General features: G+C 33.8%; 2 protein-coding genes across 11 annotated transcripts in view; one reads left to right on the top strand and one right to left on the bottom strand.

Moving 5' to 3' along the window:
* The window catches only part of LOC124297428 (zinc finger protein 2 homolog), a 33,826-nt gene continuing 14,741 nt past the window's right edge, over positions 1-19,085 (bottom strand). The window contains exons 1-12 of one of the 10 annotated variants that reach the window (XM_046748490.1): positions 11,874-12,040; positions 10,617-10,661; positions 8,836-8,928; positions 8,562-8,744; positions 5,731-8,437; positions 5,414-5,564; positions 4,085-4,996; positions 3,806-3,910; positions 3,528-3,689; positions 3,172-3,437; positions 3,004-3,084; positions 1-2,892 (exon numbers count right to left, since the gene is read on the bottom strand). In XM_046748490.1, the coding sequence (XP_046604446.1) occupies positions 2,586-2,892; positions 3,004-3,084; positions 3,172-3,437; positions 3,528-3,689; positions 3,806-3,910; positions 4,085-4,996; positions 5,414-5,554 (1,974 nt within the window). In that variant the 5' untranslated portion in view covers positions 5,555-5,564; positions 5,731-8,437; positions 8,562-8,744; ... (1 more) ...; positions 10,617-10,661; positions 11,874-12,040 and the 3' untranslated portion in view covers positions 1-2,585. Of the gene's footprint in view, positions 2,893-3,003; positions 3,085-3,171; positions 3,438-3,527; positions 3,690-3,805; positions 3,911-4,084; positions 4,997-5,413; positions 5,570-5,730; positions 8,438-8,561; positions 8,745-8,835; positions 8,929-9,034; positions 9,407-10,616; positions 10,662-11,873; positions 12,041-16,953; positions 17,053-19,085 lie in introns of those variants that run through there. The other 9 variants (XM_046748455.1, XM_046748517.1, XM_046748527.1 and 6 more) reach the window with 9 other exon arrangements.
* LOC124297462 (inositol-3-phosphate synthase 1-A) lies at positions 14,470-18,449 on the top strand. The gene is made up of 7 exons (XM_046748540.1): positions 14,470-15,055; positions 15,319-15,491; positions 15,632-15,899; positions 15,994-16,248; positions 16,317-16,559; positions 16,646-16,754; positions 17,046-18,449. Exons 1-7 carry the CDS (start codon positions 14,930-14,932, stop codon positions 17,426-17,428), a joined length of 1,557 nt encoding a protein of 518 aa, XP_046604496.1. The 5' UTR covers positions 14,470-14,929; the 3' UTR covers positions 17,429-18,449.

Here is a 19,085-nt window from a genome sequence, read left to right as displayed (position 1 = left end):
AAACACTGTTGAGTGTGAAATTGTTATTCGTCGACCTTGAAGTTTGATATATGTTGAAATTGATACTACCAGAGTAAAATAGAACTCAGAAAATAAAAGGAGTAGAACTTGACGAATAATGAGTTATAAATGGGTTTCTTGGAACATAGAATAAAAGTGTATTTGTGAGAGGTGCAATAGATCTACATACTGGGAGAAAACATTGATTAAAAAAAATATTTCTTCGGTCAGCGATTGATATCCGTTGTGGAAATACGTACATATACATTAGACTTGTCCTCAAGAAGGGCAGAATCGAATTTTAATGGTCTTACCCCCCAAATTGGTTCGTAATAATTAAAAAAAAATGTCCGTATTTTTAAAAAAATTTTCCCTCCATATTTACCCACGCCTAGGAAGCCTTACTTTTTCCCATAAGAAAAGCATTGGTTTTTCGGGATTTTTAATCGTTTTTTTACCACTGCCGTAATTATCAGCTAAAAAATCGCAAATTCTCAGAAAGTATTGACAGTTATGTTACCTTTTTGTCCAATTTTTTGGAATTCGATACAAGCATTTTTGGGCTAGATCGATCACATCTTCATTCTCTGTATGTTGCGAAAAACACGGAAAAAGTCGATCGATATAGCCCAAAAATGCTTGTATCGTTTCAATTTCTTCGCAAATTTTGGGATGAAGTCTTTCGTCTTGCTTCACCCGTTTCCAAAATCACTTATATTTGCACATCTAAAGTTCTGAAGCTAAGTGTTTCGAAATTTTTCAAACTTTTAACTTTCATTAGTTTGAGTCGAGGTTTGAGTAAAATTTAGAGTACAAGTTTCTGATGTATCTCAGATTTTTGTAACACTAAATATTCCAAAACAGATATTTTCATAAGATAAGGATGATTATGATGGTTTGTGATAACGTGATCTGCATGTTTCAATTACAACCCCACAAGATTGCTATCCATAAGAGGCAGGTGATACGTTTAATGCAATAGGTAAACCGTTACAAATAAGTGCAAAGAAATTCTCGGGTTCTACTTTCGATCACAGTTTTCGGTACTCTTTTTATTGCAGGTGGCTACAAACAACATATAGATCTCTTCTTGAACAGCCTCTTCAACTCTTTCAACTCCACCTTTCGGACACGTAACATAATATATAATCCATTCTGACCTCTTAAAATTAAATAAATGAGCAACAGCGCCAAGTGTAGGTATTATACTCGCTTCAATTTCCTTTGATGTGGAATAGCAGATTATAACTATGTGTTTCGGCAAAGTAGCAATGTAAGAGTTCAATTGAAAGTAATATTTCGCGCAAGATCGATGTTTCACCGTAAACTGTGCAATATTACGATCAAACAATAATTTTCATCACTCTGAAAGTTAAACACGTTTTGATTACACAATTCAGAACTGGTAGAAATGAATTATAGAAAAAATTGGAAAAAAAAAATGTAAAAATCATATTTCTTGTAAATCTGAATTTGCAGGCAAACGGTCTTAGCGTTTTCTTATTGGGAACTTCGACCGCCCAAAAAAAAAAAAATTACCAAAATCTTCGTTGGGTCATTGAGAAGCATTCCTTGTTAGTGCCAGTTGACCACAGACTCAGTGAGTGCAATCACCTGAGTGACACAAATCATATCAGAGTCAATTGCTCATCATTTGTAACTTCAATTTATAATCTGTAGTACACCATATTTCCATTGTTCGTGTTCAGTTAGACATTACACCTGTCGCTTGGGTCAGCTGTGCGATGTAATCTCATTATTCATATGCTGAGATTGATTGAGATGAAGTTCATCACTTTGAGTCATGCATCACACTGACTTGTTACATCAAAGCACAGATCAGTCATCTCTCATTTGGTTGCCATATCAGCCAGCCATGTAATAGATAAATAAAGAATAATCACAAATAATCCTATACTATTAATTAGCCTAAGAAGTTGTCTTTAATCAAAACTTACAGTGCAAACGTACATATTTCAGGAATTTTCATCGATCTGTTGCAAAATTTTCTATACACATTATTGATCACGTTTAGTACGATATTAACATTAAGCACATAGTAAATAACAATTAAAATCTACATTTAGACGGTGTAGTAATGTACAGGTATAATTAACTCCTTAACAGTCAGGCGAAAATGAGATTTTTTTGCCACTTTTGTATTGGAAAAAAAATTTCGGAGATTTATCCTATAATTGAGCGACCTCAAAAATGATGATTTACAGTCAAATCGATATAGTAAAAACATGTCTTTTCTTCAAATGCCCACATATGTATCATGACACAAAAGTGGCACGACTTTTCTGCACATATGTGTCGCTGACAGTCAAGGGGTTCATAAATGAATTCTTCTTGAATTGAATTGTTTGTTTGATCCCTTGAATTGTTTCAAGCAAGTCCATTCTTAGGAAAATATGTTGAATTTTTCACGTCGTATTTTAAAATTCAATATAGCTCAACAGAAAGATAACATGATAATTCCTTATGTACAAAAGTAGAGTTAAACCTTCGGCAGGATTTCAAAATTTAAGATATACGTTCAATTGTTTTAAAATTAATAGTAGTGCACAAGTCAATGGAAAATGTTAAAGTTTCTGTGCTGCAGCACCATATCCATCGATTTGCAAATCTTCTTGCACTGTTTTCCTTCTGGGAAAACTCAAGCGAACTTCACCATTTGCGTGTCTCGCACGATGCCGTTTCATGTCTCCTAATTGTGTAAACCTAAACAAACAGATGTCACAAGCATAGGGACGCACTCCGTCATGAATACGCATGTGCACATTGAGGTGCGCCTTCCTCAGGAAACGTTTGCCGCATTTTGAACATGGGTGCTTCCGTTCTTCATTGGGAACATGTATTTGCACATGGGTGGTCAAGTTCTGTTTGTAACTGTAACAGAAGATTCAAATTTTTTCTTTTACCCTGTTTTTGTATAAGAAAACTGTAAGAATCGTGTAAAATTGAGTGAAAAAATATTTGTTGAAATGATGTTTGATTTACCTGAAGCATTTGCCGCAATGTTCACATACGTAACTTCCTTTTTTATGGCGTTGAACATGAGCCCATCTGGCGGTATAACTTCTATAATTTGAAAGATTGAATAAAATTAATCATTAATACAAACGAATAAAATTAGCAAAGTAGATAAAACGATAGCAGTAAATATACCTGAAAGTCTTATCGCACAAATTACAGCTGTAGGGTTTTTCACCAGTGTGAATGCGTTCGTGATCAAGGATCGACTGATTGGTGGCAAGTTGTTTCCCACAAAATCTACAAACGTAGCAACTACTACTGTATTTTTTTGCAGGGTTTTTTAAATTTACTTCAATTTTATGAACGTCCTGCATATGATTGGTAAGTAGACGTACAGTTTGGAATATTTCTTCACACTGGGAGCACTTATGGCCAAAATGTTTCATTCTATGAGCCTTCTGTATAATTGAAAAAATAAAATTCAGTTCATTTATTGTTTATTATCCGAAAAAGCTTATGCATTAAAATTCCGTCGACATTTATCTTACCATGTTAGATGAACGATGAAACATACGACCACAAACATCGCATTGATGAGGTCTAACTCCTTCATGAACAGATTGATTGTGTTCTTTCAATCTAACTCTGTCTCTAAAAGATCGATTGCATAGGGTGCATTTGAACTTGTCCCAGCATTCTGGATCGTGTACCTAAATAATTGACACTATAATTAATTATTATAATGTTTAAATCCCTCAACAATTTGTGGAGCTTTCATATCCCTTTGACTAATAAGCAACAGCTTCCCTTCAAAAATAATACTCACATTTCTATGTTTCTGGTAAAATTGTTGGTCCACAAATACTTTAGGACATGCGACACATTTATATACAGTTACATCAGGATCGTCCAGCATTTCCTTTTTATGTTTCTGAAATGTTATGTTACAACTTGAGTAACAGATCAACGAAAATTCGTTCTTTCGTTTAATTTCAATTATTAATATCCATCAATTCCAATAGAGTACAAGAAACTGCACTAAACTATGTGAATAAAAAATTTTGTTACGCAACATTTAATCAAATATGGCAAAATGATTACTCACCCTAAGATGATACGTAAGTTTGTGATGTGTTGAAAAACTGTTTTTACAATACTTGCAAGAATGAACAGAAAACTTTCTAGGACATGCCTTATCCATGTGGTGTTGCCATTGTGAACTGTTTGAAAATATTTTATCACACATGTCGCATACAAACCTTAAGTTAACTTTTTTGTACATATTATGAGCCGACCTTTTGTGTAAAAACAAGTCATAGACTGAATGACACCGTGTTTGGCAGGTATGGCATCTGGCAATTTTCCTTCTGTGAATACTGTAATGCTTAGGAAGGAGCTTTGAATTTTCTACGGTAATTTTGCATACTTTGCACATTACTTCCAGAGAGTTTTTAGCCAGTTTTATTTCTGGTGTCACCGTCTCTGATGCAGTGCCTAAACGTTCCTCGTGAACATCTGATAAATCCATTGATTCAGATTTACATACAGCTAGTGAATTGTTGGCTTTTCGATTGGTACAGTTTGCACAGGTTGTGATTTCCCCGTAATGACTGGTTTCTTTATGCGCCAACAGATCTCTGGACTCTCGGTAACTATTGTCGCAAAAATTACATGGCCATTCCAATAGATGATCCTCTTCAATGTGGGTATCAAATATATTCATATCCTCGAATATCTTGTCACACAGGTCACATTTTATCGGAACTTTTAAACTTTCGTCAAATTCTTCTATGTATTGCTTGGATAGCTGACTACTATCTATTCTAACTGTAACTTCTTGCGCTATTTCTTCGGTATCGCTTTTCGCACCAGAACAATCTGGTTTATTCAATGATGCCAACTGTGATCGCAAAAGAGTATCAGTTTTTATAGAATCGACAATTAGTTTATAACTAATGTTCAAGTAAGAAAAGCAGTTTTGGCATACAAATAATGGTAACTCATCAGTCATCAGCACCTGTAAAAAAAATAATATTAGATAAGTAGGCTGAGTGCGCTACTAATTGAACAATTCTATACAATTTTAGTGGCAAGTTATGTTAATTCGTTCAATACGCAAGAGAGCCCAAGAAACAATTTTAAGATTTTAAAAAATATACTGTAATATTAGTTTAAAAAGGAAAGTTAGTTTTGTCACAGACTTTTTACTATAAAATTGTGAACAGTCATAATTTTATCCGATGTACATGAATAACAGTCAGAACTCTGTGGAAAGTTACATAAATCGATATAACCGAGAAGGCAAAAAAGGAGTCCAAAGATTTCAGATATTACAATGTTGATGTTATTCAAAAATAATTTAGTGGCGCTCAGGACTTTCTCGGTTGCCAAATATCTTTCTGGTTTGGATAAAAGTTTTCAAACGGTTGCTCACAATTATAGGTAGACATCTGCTTATTTTTTCAGCGACTGCCGAATTCTTGTCAGCGAAAATTGGAATATATCCCAAACCAGTTTTGGCGCACAAGCGGCACATTTCCACTAATTCTTTCTCTTCATTAGCTGTCCCTTCCATATTGTAATCACTGTCGGAAATATTGTAAGAATGGTAAATAAATGAAAATTGTACGTGAAATGATTCAAGTGTCATCATGATACATAAAAAGAAATTCGGAAATAATTCCTGGTAGCTTAATTGCTTGTAGAAGTGGGAAGATATTCCCATTTTGTTTTGACGAGTGTGTCGGTTACCTGAATGATGTAAACTTCTGGAACACTCAGTAGCCGGAGCGTAGACCCGAATCTTTTCTTGAGACTTCAGTATTTTTACCGGATATTGTCAAGTTAAAAGTATATGTGAAAAGTTGCAGCACAACCTAGGTAGAAGTTCAAATAGTTTTCTGACACATGCGAAAGCCGTTTGTAAGAAACTTATCAAACAGTATGAACATGAAGCTATAATTCGGGCGGTAATCAAAGTTCTCTTTGGCAGTATTCACAGTAGTGTTCTTACACTGGGACGAGATTGTTGTGTAAACAATGAGAAAACAATAGTGCGAGAAAATACTTTGTCTCCGGTTGTGATTGAAGATATTGAAGCGTGATTGAAAATAAGTAAGGATAACTCATTTATTCTTTGATTTACGTGAGTTGTGGATCCACGAAATCTCACATAATACGGAGGTCATTGATATAAATTTTGAGGTTAGAATAGGTAAGGTTGTTTCGAAAGGAAGAAAGATCCTGCTGGACATGTTGTAATTCGTTGTAAAATTCATTAACGTGATAAGATTATTATCGGCAATGCGACAAAGAGGTTTCACGTAAAAAAATTTCAGTATAAACTGAGAACAACGTATAAACGATTAGCGAAGCGTCTATAGGTTATGTTGTCACATTTTTGTGAATGTTTTTTTTCATTCAAGTATACATTAACCTCTCATTGAGTATTGGAACGGGAAGAAAAGTATCTATTCTTCGATTTTTATCGGCCCATAACTTTTTTAATCATATTTTATATACTTTTTATTTAAAGTAAATATAGACTTGAGTCCACGAGTCGGTTCAAGTTGATGGATGGTTCGGTACATTGCACAATCGACATAGGCACGAATGAATTCGATTATCGATAGTCGCTTACAACTTTTCACCAATCAAGAAGATCCGACTGAAGCGAGGAAATACAAGACAATAAATATTTACTTTTACTTGCAGAAAGCATTTTATAATCAAAATTCAATGAAAATTTATTCAGTTTTACCTATACAGGACTTTCTTCGGCAACTGGTATATCGGTAAGTTTTTGGTGTAGCTTTTGGGTACTTTCATATAAACTGTCAGATTATCTGAATATCAATTGTGATCAACATATATTACACAGCCTATTCAGACTCAAAAATATTCGAAAAATACTTTTTCCTTGCGCAATCCGAAAGCGGTTTTTCTGTCAATTTTAATAAACTGCTTTATCAGCGGTCGATAAAGAATAAATCTGTATTATGACATAGTACTGCTTACGGTCTAAATTATACTCAATGTGAATTCTTCGGCCATCGAAATCATCGCTATAATATGTATTCATTTTCAAACATTAGAAATATTTCTGATTGAAAAATTGTGAATTTCTAGTCGAAGAACAACGGTAAGGTGCTATGTGAAGATGTTATTTCAGGAGTGCAGATTTTTTCATTTTTTCGTGACAAGGATTATACATTCTATTGTTTATACGTGCCCGCGTAATGTAATTTGCAAATTTGATTTACAACAGCCTTTAACAGTGTCAATATCTCATTAGAGCAGAAAATGGGAAAATTGTTCATCTCTACCATATATTTAATAGAATCTAATAGCTCATGAAATAACGTTATAAAACTATGAAACTGCAGTAATAATTCGCTTTAGAAAAATACGGTTTACACCCTACAAATATGTACTATAATAACATTTTCTTTGTTATAACAATGAAATAAAAAATAGTACCTTTAACAAAATGAATTTGGTATTGTTACATAATTAACACTATGTAGATTATACACAAACAATAGGTATAATCACTGAAATGGATACAAGAGTAATTTGAGAATAATATTCAATAACAATATTAACTACCCACGTTCAAAATTAAGATAACGATTTACATCCAACGTACGGGATGTATATAGAAAAAATCTTTCTGATTATGTGATGGGGATTTGTACAATTGAAACATCGGTAATCAATCCAACTGCCTGCCATGTTCCGTTGCCATATGACGTTTTAAATGCTCTGGTCTCTTATAATTGTTTGGACAAAACTTACAATGGTAAGGTCTTTGGTTGGAATGAGCGAATATATTGTGATAAAAAAGCGCCCATCGGCCTGCACATGCTTGATTGCAAAATTCACAAATAAACCCTTTTTCTACTTTTGTTCTATGATTTTTGTAATTCAATTTTTGTAAAGCTAAGAAGGCGTTTTTATAAATTTCTGTTTCGAATTTGCTTCGTTTCACATGACCTGACAAATGTAATTCCAATTTATTCAACGATGATAGTGACTTTTTACAAGCGCCACATTTGTACGGATGTTCTTTTTCTTTCCTTTTCTTTGTGTCTTTACGCTTTCGCGACCGTTTCTTGGAAGGTTTTTCGCTTAAATTATTATTGAACGTACTAATAATATCATCTACGTTTTGTGACTTTACACTGACTGAATTTGAAACAACTGGCTTTGCATTTAGATCTGGCGGTGGAATGTCCACAAAATCCTTATTTATTTTTGTCTCCTCTCCTTGGTCGGCATTCCTATCTCTGTTAATATCTAGTTCGTTCGCTACTTGATCAACGGTAGAATCTGGAGATGTGGATTTTTGTACCCAAATTATTTCACAGTCCAATGAATCTGTGGAGTATCCAGTTTCTTCACTTGAATCTTTGACTTCATCTGCTTTTTCCTCGTCTCGTAGATTGCAGAATTTTACCTATAAACGAGAAACAGGATGATTATGAATTGAAATGATTTTTTAAAAGTATTTCACATTCTTATCAATCTTACAGAACACCTAAAACCATCACGATAACATTTTTTATCTTGAAATTACTCACATCTGGAGAGTAATTAGGCTTCAATCGCGACTGCATCTCTTGGAAAAGTCTAATTTCTTCTGTGGCATAACTTGGATACTCTGTTTTTAGATTCGCACAATTACAAACCATTCGATACGAAGAGTAGCAATTCCGTTTACAGCAATTAGTCCCATTTTCAGCTCTGTTCACAGTACTGTGATTCTGCGGACATTTTATTACATTGATTTTACACGGCTACAAACATTTTGGAAATTTAAAGTATCAATTTTCTTCTTTTGATTGATATACTCACTATTTTCAGTGTACTTTCATACAACACGTAACAATCAGCAGACGAGTCAGGAGTTTTGGATCGCATAGTTTCAGATGACATGTTTTCTTTTTACTGCAACACAGTAAGAAAAACCCTGTTTACAAACAAAATTGAGTCACCCTTGCTTTTTTTTGTACTTCAATATTGAAACAATATGACGAAATAAGATCATACGTACAATGTTGATGTGTAAATCGAATTTCAAGGAGCAAAAGATATTGGATTTGGCAATGCAAAAATACAGGATGTAAGTTAAACTCACTAACAGCAGAATGGAAATGAAATATTGCACGAATGCTCAAGTAAACGCTAAACAAAGATCAAATCGATGCGTATCACACGATAATGCAGTACCAACATTAAATTTCAAAGCTGCTAATTTAATGCGCTTGGAGGCAGAATTGGTACAATAATGCAGTAAATCGACTGACGATGCAGACCGGTGATTTGCGAATGTGCATATTGAGCTATTTTAAATTACTCCAGTCAGCAAGTCTATTCAGGTGTATTCTTTCAATCTTCTCAGTCACTTTTGACTTTTACGAATTGTTCTGACTAAATTTTGGCTAAAAATTGATCGCTATGTGCAATTAAATATGGAGCGATTAAATTTCTTTAAATTTCGAATTTAAGGACATTGTGGAAGTTTAAATTTTACTTCAGCAGTCAACTTGTTCATGAAGTAAACTACATAATATGGTTATATGATCTTATAATTCACATTTACCAGATATTTATTATTTCCCAACACGTAATTATTCAGTTGAAGTGTATGTTTTACACAGACGAGAATAGAACAATTAAATCTTGAGTGTAAAACTCCGGGGATGATACTGTAGGTTTGTCCAGGGTCGTCAAAAATCAAAGAGAAGTTAATTAAAAAATCCATTGGTAAAGACTGAATTTTTCATTTGCAACGTTTGTTTTCATTTAATTCTATATACCAGAAAGAAGCATTCACGACTTTTATGAAATTTATCTCAATTTCTTTTTGAGTGATGAGTTTTTCAAAAAATTCCCTGTTCTAATTTTTTGGATGGATATAACTTGGAAACCAAGTGATCTAAAAAAACTTGAGATACGTTTTTTTTGCCATCGTGAGTCGTAGATTCATAACAAAAATATTTCAAAATTATACCCTACATATATTTCCAAATATTTTGAACTTTAAAGGTGTTCCGGTTAGAATGAAATTTGATACTGATTAGAATATGAACGCGTAGACAACTAAATATATTTGAAATTGAAAGATTGACAAAGTTTTGGGAGAGTGGTAGATAAAAGATAAGTCAAGGGTCATAAATTTCAGTAAGATACGAATGAGGTAGGTAGGTAGGCAAAAATTCAGCTAAGTACCTGAAACGTTGAACATAGAAAATAAAAATAAAAATTGAAAGTTTGTATAAACATTTGGAAACTAGTCTGGTAGTAAACTAACTTATTGAAACTTGGTAAAAGTTTTGCAACGTAACATTTACGTAAATATGAATTTTCAGGAATATCAGCTGTTGAGAAAAAAAATTCCCATAAATAATTATAATATAATGAACATAATGATGTTTGGATTAAAATTAATGGAAAAATTAATATACTTGAAGGGATGCATTTTCGCAACAAAGTAAAACGAGACCATTCTGATGGAAGGTAATGTTTCTTTTTTTTTTTGCTTAAAATTAAAGTATCAAACTAGGTGATTTTTAAACAACATAGTTTTTCCATTATTTTTCAATGAAACTGTAATTCAAGACGAAAAAACTTACCGCGACTGTTTTCAACATCTCATTTCATTCTCGAGGTTTATTCATCTGAAAAATTTGAACAGGAATTTCTCTAAAATTCATAACTTTTCAACAAATTCAGATAAAATTTGAAAAAAAAAAAAAAAAATAATGAATGATCCTGGACAGAATAAAATACAGGAAAATAAAACACATAAAAAATTAGACCTTGAGATCTCATAAGATTTAAAAAATAGCGTGCAATCCCATGTACATTGTACAATCTGTTCGCCAATTTATGATAATAATTTAAGTACTCTCAGATAATATTCCGTTTTCATTACGGCAAAGTTTGTTCAAAGTCCACTCTTGGAGACGAGATCTTATGTAGATACGTTTTCATTCTACACCTTAGCACCGATTTAATTGCAAGTATTAGTCTATGCGTGCAATACGTGTTATCTCCTGTTCAGGGCGTCAAGTATCCTGGCTACTTGCAGTTCTCTTTTTATTGTACAGTAGCCTTCGAAATATCATACAACGTGGCACTTTATGCACGGCATTAAATCTTTTCTATATTTCTATAGCCGCATTTAAAACTTATGAAATTTTCTACCTCAACTATGAGAAAATTTTTATCGATTATCAGAGTAAATAAAATTCAAACGAAGGCAGTGTATTTGATGAAACCCGAAAAAAATGTGCATGATCGACTGGCAATATTCCTGCACTAACAGCTAATACCATAGATATTTTACTTTCGTCCTTGAGATTCGAGTATCATTTATTCTGAGACACTTGGAATATAATGTCCAATGTTTTTACGTCCATTTCGAGTGCGTTTTACACCATCTAGAAAATATCACGTAGCTGTCTGTTACCAAGGCTGCCATTGGCACAAAAGTTTTACAGGCATCAAAGTCAGAGTCATTATTTACCGTACTAGATGTGTAATTAAGAAGAACCAGTTGAGATTTTTCCGTGTTGGAAATACCGCGGGTATACGTATAATTAAAAATGGCAATTCACGTGTCAAACACGTCGACTCATTATTAACACCTTGCTGGTTCAGTTGCATGTTTTCAACCATTATACTACGTTGGATAAACGCGTTCAATTAAAATTAACAATATTCCGAACATTTAACGTTTACATGAAGGACATGCATTCAATTTGATGAATCGCTACCGATCTGAGTATTAGAAAATTCTAATGCGCATAAATCATAAACGTATAATTATCTACCGTTTTGAATACCTACATATACGTTAAATACATAATAGGGTAAAAAAATATTACACCATGCAAAATGTTGGGACGTGGTTCGGCCGGTACAAAAGTAGCCTCCCTCCTCTTCTTCCGTTGCGGGTTATACGTAGAAGTAATGAAGCTATAATGTTACACACGCGGAATTGTCAGGCTTGCAAATCCGTACAGCTGACAATATCTTAATTTATACTTAGTTGAGAATATTTACTATCACAAAAACACTTCGAAATGAACTCCTCGAGGGCATGTGTTTACTGCTTATTTTGACGTGTTTCAACGTCCAACGGCAAATCACAACTAAAGTGAACTAAAGCATGGACCACAATGACGTTCGCTTCCCCAAACACTATGAACACAATACAACACCAATGGTACAGACATAAATACAAACACTATGGTCCTTACCACCAATGAATGAACGTACGTAACATATTTCTTACAATTAGCTTGGAGTTTCTTCAAGTTTAACGAACAGGATTATAAACGAATTGAGTACATATAAAAACAAAAAAGTATGGATTATACAGTCCGTCGATTTCTTCACGATCCCTTATTGGCATTAATTTGAAATTTTTTAAATTTTTTTTTGAAAAAAAATCAATTTTCTATTTTACGCTTCATTGTGAAAATAAATACTCATTCTGCTTAGTCGGCTTGTAAAACCTTCAAAATGCTGGACGGAACTGAAAAATTATCATGCAAGTGCAGTGGTAAAAGATACACTCTACTGTGTCAAATATCCTTTGTTAAGGTAATTTTTAGAATATTCTCTATGTTTTTGACACAAAATTGAATTCGAACTTTGTTGAAAGTACGGTAGATGTAGATTTAGTACACGTCGCGTCGCATTGCCCGTTTTTACGTATGTACGTACATACATTGTAATAGTGACCACGGTCAACTATTTATTTTTACAACAAAATATTTTTAGCACGAACGTGACACCATTTCCATACGAACAACTGTGAGAATGTTAATTGAAAATTCAGGAACCGTCCGCAGGTGGTAAAAACATAATTATCTAGGTAGGATTGTGGCTGAAGAGTTTTCAACCTTGAATAACTTAATGAAAAATCAGTCACGCTTTTTACATTTCTCAAAAAAGTAGTAGTAGTAGCAGAATAAAAAAAAAATGGGAAAATTCGGCTATTGTCATTATTTGTGAAAATGTTCATCTTGACCCAAACGATTCTATTTATATAAACAACTCAAGAATCATTCGCCTTTAATTACTCGAAATTCGATCAGTTCAGAGTTAAATGATATCGTTCTCGAATTATCGTCGCGGACAAAAAATTCTCGCACACATCGACACACACAGCATCGAGTCGAAAATGATCATAAATGATTTTAATAGTCTCGAAAAATAAATTTACTAAAATCTTGACATTTTTCCCACAGGGTAAATGCAGTAACTGATTTCCTTTCTCTATTTCAAGCGGAGATTTGAAAAATTGCGGTCGAGTTGAATACTACACCTAGCTCGTTCAACCTTTAAAATTTTGTTGTCATATTAGATATTATATGTCCGCCTGAAATAAATACCCTAATTTCAATGTGTGAACTTAGTTTTTCTGTATCCATATAATTCTCAGTCTATTATAGCATTACTGTTCTTTAGCCACGTGATATATAAATGCACGGATTTGGATATGGATTTAAAATTCGAACGCTTTCGTTTTCGTCAGAAAATAAAAACTGTACTCGTGTATCTGCCTAGCTATCATCGCCACTGTATTGATATGCTATATTATAACAGTAAGTGCTTCTCCCATAAGCTCCCGATCAATACTTGAATTCTTCACAACAGCAATTTATACTAATTTCGTGTATCAAATAAATCGGCCGACAGGGTATATTTAAAATACTCCCAATTTATTGTTGTATCCAACATATTATACCATGTACAAATTTCAGATGAGATTTGTTTCTCAACAAGGCCACTTTCTTTGTAAATTAACAACTTTTACATTATGAACAGAGAAACTGATCTGTGTTGTACTGCATAAATTTCACATTTTTTCTCATTGCTATATATTAAATGATTTTCAAAATCATTTTGTTATGTCTAGCATCGATCAAACGTAATTACATAGATATGTTCTGTTGTTACGATTAATCGATTACGTTTGTAAAATATAAAACATTTAAGAAATATTAATAGTAGCTTGTGCTTCAAGGAGGCAAAAAAGATCTTTTTACGCCGAGCGTATGTTGCAAATTCGTGTGGCGAAAAAGATTGATTATACGGTCATGGTGCTCAGGATACTTTTATGTAACAAAAGTCTGGTTTACAAATTGTTTTTTTTACGCGTGGTGCAAAAAAGTACAGTTTTTTGCACTGTCATAGAAATGATTACTTTACGAACGCAGGTAAAAAAGAATGCGTAATTCATCCTAGTATTACAGAAATTTTTTTTCACGAAATACTTAGAGCCTAGAGGTGCAGATGTAAAATAACGGGATAAGTAGCTTTCAAGCCAGAAATTCCCTGCCGCGTTACTAAGCCTTAGAAAGTTGCGGATAGTTTTTATCATGCAGCCTGTCAAACTTCGTATCGTCATAGAATATCTAACAGAGATTGGAAATATTGATACATATGTAGTATATAACAGGACAGAATAGCACACCGCCAGGCAAACCCGAGAAGGATGGGGCAAATGTAGAGGCAACCGATAAACTCAAGGGTGGGATGGAAGGGGATTCCCAGGACTCGGTTTAAGGCGCATGCCTGCAGAGAGCCGACAAATTCGACATGACTATTGCATGGTTAACAGTGTGTTGGTTCTGCGCGACCGGCGGTTTCGACACGTGAACTCTGCACTGTTTTCAACTTTTTTGACGTCGTTTGTTGTTGCAGCGAAAGATTTTTCAGTATTCGTTATTGCGATCAATGAACAACCGTTCTGTTCGCGTCTGCTAAAATTGTCTGTCATTTGAACTACGGCTGTAATATAATTACGGGAATTTCATCTTCTCGAATTACAAATATACCCACATCAACGACCGGCACGTTCTGCGCAAAAAGCTCCTGCTTGTATCTCGAACCTTCTTTACGATTCAAAGACTGGAATAAACCCCTCAGAATGGAAGAAATGAAGATTCATGTCAAAAGTCCGAACGTCAAATACACCGAGGAATTCCTTGAGTCTGACTACGAATACCATACAACGAAAGTCACGAAAATTGATGATAAGGTGCTCAAATACACGGTGAGTGATAATGCTGGAATGAATAGCGTCATGTGTGTGTATTTGAACTTGATATTCAAAAAATGTCAATATACTGCAGAGAATAGATGGTACAGCTTTGAACTTTTAATAATCAATGATGTCGATAGTGAACGATCATATACAGAAATTGTCTAATGTTTAGTAAGAGGAAAGAAAATAATTGAATACATTGTCTTTGGATTGAACAAACGGAACTAGTGTGTAAAATTATTTTGAAATAAAAAGTATTGTTATTCTTTAAGGTATCTCCTGTAGCCACCAAGCTGAAAATAAGAACAAAATTAAATGTACCAAAACTTGGTGTTATGTTGGTTGGTTGGGGTGGCAATAATGGCACAACAATAACTGCAGCACTGTTGGCAAATAAGAAAAAACTCACTTGGAACACTAAAGATGGCATCAAGAAAGCGAACTGGTAAGACGTATTCAATATCCGAAACTTGTACATTAAGAAAATATATCAGGAGATATTACATTGATTTGATTTCTGGAATATGTAATTCCAATCCGATTGAAACAAGAATTAAAGAGAATACTGATTAATTCATCTCTTAGGTATGGCTCTATTACACAATCTTCAACCGTGAAACTTGGAAACTCTGATGGCGAAGATGTTTATGTACCGATGTCATGGATGTTGCCGATGGTGGACCCTGACCAGATTGAAATTGATGGTTGGGATATTTCTAACCTGAATTTAGCTGATGCCATGGAACGTGCAAAAGTAATCGATTACAATTTGCAAATCCAATTAAAGGCTGAAATGGCAGAGATGAAACCTCGCAGGAGCTTGTATTATCCTGATTTCATCGCGGCAAATCAGGTCTGCTGACATTGAGATAACTATTCCAAAAGCTTTTTTAGCCTCATCATATTATTATATTGTATTGCATTCGTAATTATGAAAACTTTTTCAGGAGGATCGAGCAAACAATATCATATCAGGATCTAAGACGGAACAATTGAACTTGATAAGAAGAGACATATCTGAATTCAAAACTACCAAAAATGTAGATAAAATAATTATAGTCTGGACTGCCAATACCGAGAGGTTTGCAGAAATTATACCAGGAGTTAACGATACTGGTGAAAATTTGTTAAAATCAATAAAAGAAAATCACTCAGAAATTAGTCCAAGTACTATGTTCGCCGTTGCTGCTGCTTTAGAAGGAGTAAGTTAGCCAGATCATTGATTCTTGCATGAATTATAGCTTTGCTCTACGTAAACGTAATTTTATAGTGCACCTACATAAATGGATCTCCACAAAATACTTTTGTACCTGGGGCGATCGACCTCGCTGAAAAGCACAAGACTTTTATAGCTGGTGATGACTTCAAATCGGGCCAAACAAAATTGAAGTCAGTATTGGTTGACTTCTTAGTTTCTGCTGGCATCAAACCAGTATCAATAGTGAGCTATAATCATCTTGGAAATAACGATGGCTACAACTTGTCAGCACCACAACAGTTCCGATCCAAAGAAGTGAGTAACTCTAGCATGTGGCAACTCATGCTGTTTATACAAATATCAATACATATCATTAATGCCTAATTCAATCTCACTTCCAGATCTCAAAGAGCAACGTAGTCGATGATATGGTTCATTCAAACAGTATTCTCTATGAGCCAGGGGAAAAACCTGATCATTGTGTCGTTATTAAATATGTTCCATATGTTGGTAAGTTTGATGAATTCAACTCTTACAAAGAGGCACACGAACTAAGTGCATTGAAAAAACTAAACCTCTGTTCCTTGAAATTATTACCAAGTCTCAGACTTTCCAAAACAGTGTACATTATTGACACTGCAGCTCAATAGTCTCTTAAAGTAGAAACCTGTTAACTGAGTTATAGAAATTAATCCACTTTAGTTATTACTCTTGCAATGTCCTGTAGGAAACCAGGCTTGAAAGCAGCAAGCCAATAGAACAAGTCCAGGCACCCACGATAACAGCGCAATTTTGTTTCAGGTGATAGCAAACGTGCCCTTGATGAGTACACCTCGGAAATAATGCTAGGTGGCCACAACACACTTGTAGTTCACAACACTTGTGAAGATTCACTGTTGGCCAGCCCGATTATACTGGATTTAGTTATTTTAGCTGAACTTTTTTCACGCGTTTCTTTCGCAGAGAATGAATCTGAGAACGAAAATTTCATTGCATTTCATCCTATACTTTCAGTTCTATCCTACTTGTGTAAAGCGCCACTTGTGCCTCAAGGAGCTCCAGTGATTAATGCTTTATTCAAGCAACGAGCTGCAATAGAGAATATCTTAAGAGCTTGTCTGTCATTACCACCTGAAAATAGTATGCTTTTGGAGCATAGAGTACATTTTGCAAAAAAATTATGAACAGTAATAATTTTCCAAGACCGGTTTCAAGTTACGTAACAACCATTATATTTTCAACTACGTAATATCCTTATGTGTGTTAACAGCAGTTATTAAATGGATCCATAAATTTGTCGTTGCAATTACGAAGTAATTTCACATTGCAGCATCTGTATTAGTAGTTACCCATAATGTTATGTTTAACTAATAAGATTGAATGATTCTTCTTTTCTAGTTGCTTTTATGCCTTATACAACCTGTACCGCCTCAGGATTCATGAAAGATACATACTTCAAAGCCAATTCAGAAGAATGGTGGACAAAACTATTTTTAATATGAAATTGTACATTATCACACAGCAGTTACCGTTGCGTATGAAGTATTTCTATCTCACGGAATGAAAATATTTATATATTTACAATTTTAAGTATATAACTGTAGAAGAAACATATATTTTCATACATGACAAAGGAATTGTATTTTATTATTCAAATCAATATTGTTGTAGGGAATTTATTCTTCGATAACAGTTATAAGAAGGTTGATCAAGTTTAAACCTGAGGAAATTATACTATATAAAAATATTACGAATCGACTTTGACAGTTTCTTATTTATGTTATTTTTTGTCAAACTTCAAAAAGTAGACTTAAGTAAATTATGATTCAGTGTGATAAAAAATAAAACTTTATTCCAATTCTAATGTAGCAATTAAATTAATCGTATTGCGTTTCGATTTACTGTAGGTATAATATCAATGTACTACTTCAGAGAATGTGCAATTAAACGTTTAGAAAATAAATAAATGAATTAGTACTTAGTAAACTTGGCTGTGCATATTTTCAGCTCCAAATTCTATTGCTTTGATTGTATATGAAGTGGAATCTCAACATTTATTGGCAGGTAATATTTGTTTATATGTGCAATTATGAGCATCAACACAGTTTTCCACGCAATGCCATAGAATATGATAGTGACTGACTATCTTCAGGCAATTGATAGCGTTCATTGAAGCATCATTTATGGCATCTCCTTGGGTTATGCCGAAGCCAGAACAAATGATAACAGAGGTTGCTAGAATTTGTAGAAAGCAATGTTTTTGGGCTGTATCAAAAAAATTCATTTATTCCAGGCAAGGAATAAGGAAATCATTAATTCAGTAAAAAATTAACAATTACACCAAAACTGAACAACTTATGCTGTCAGCAATGAGATTGAATACACAGATGCACCAAAACTGCATTAAATTACATTACAGGAATGTATTCAGCAAAATTCAAATCATTGGCGCTGCCTTAAAGAACATTTTTCATACCGGATATTAAAGACTTGCTATCATACCACAATTTGTAATCTCTGAAAAGTGGAAGTTTAACTTTAGGCTCTTGGAAAATGCCAAGTGATGAAGAATAGTAATTCGTATTAGGATGGGAAATCAATTGCTTTGTGGAGCTGCCATAGAGCTCAGTGAGTTTTTTGATCAAACTGTATGCAGCATTTGCCTTTGATACTTTTTTAGATCTGCCTACTCCCGTGTAATACAGAGACAATGATGTGTGAGTGCTGAAATTCTTTCCCAGAAAATGAAATATTTGATGCTGATTATGCATCGTAAATGTGAACCGGGAATAAATGAAGGTTTTAAATTAATTCTATATCATTAGATATTACAAACTTAGC

This window comes from Neodiprion virginianus, chromosome 1 (genome assembly GCF_021901495.1).
Source record: "Neodiprion virginianus isolate iyNeoVirg1 chromosome 1, iyNeoVirg1.1, whole genome shotgun sequence".
Taxonomy (NCBI): Eukaryota; Metazoa; Arthropoda; class Insecta; order Hymenoptera; family Diprionidae; genus Neodiprion; species Neodiprion virginianus.
The sequence above is the reverse complement of the archived record's forward strand: the minus strand, read 5'-3'. Positions and strand labels throughout refer to the sequence as shown.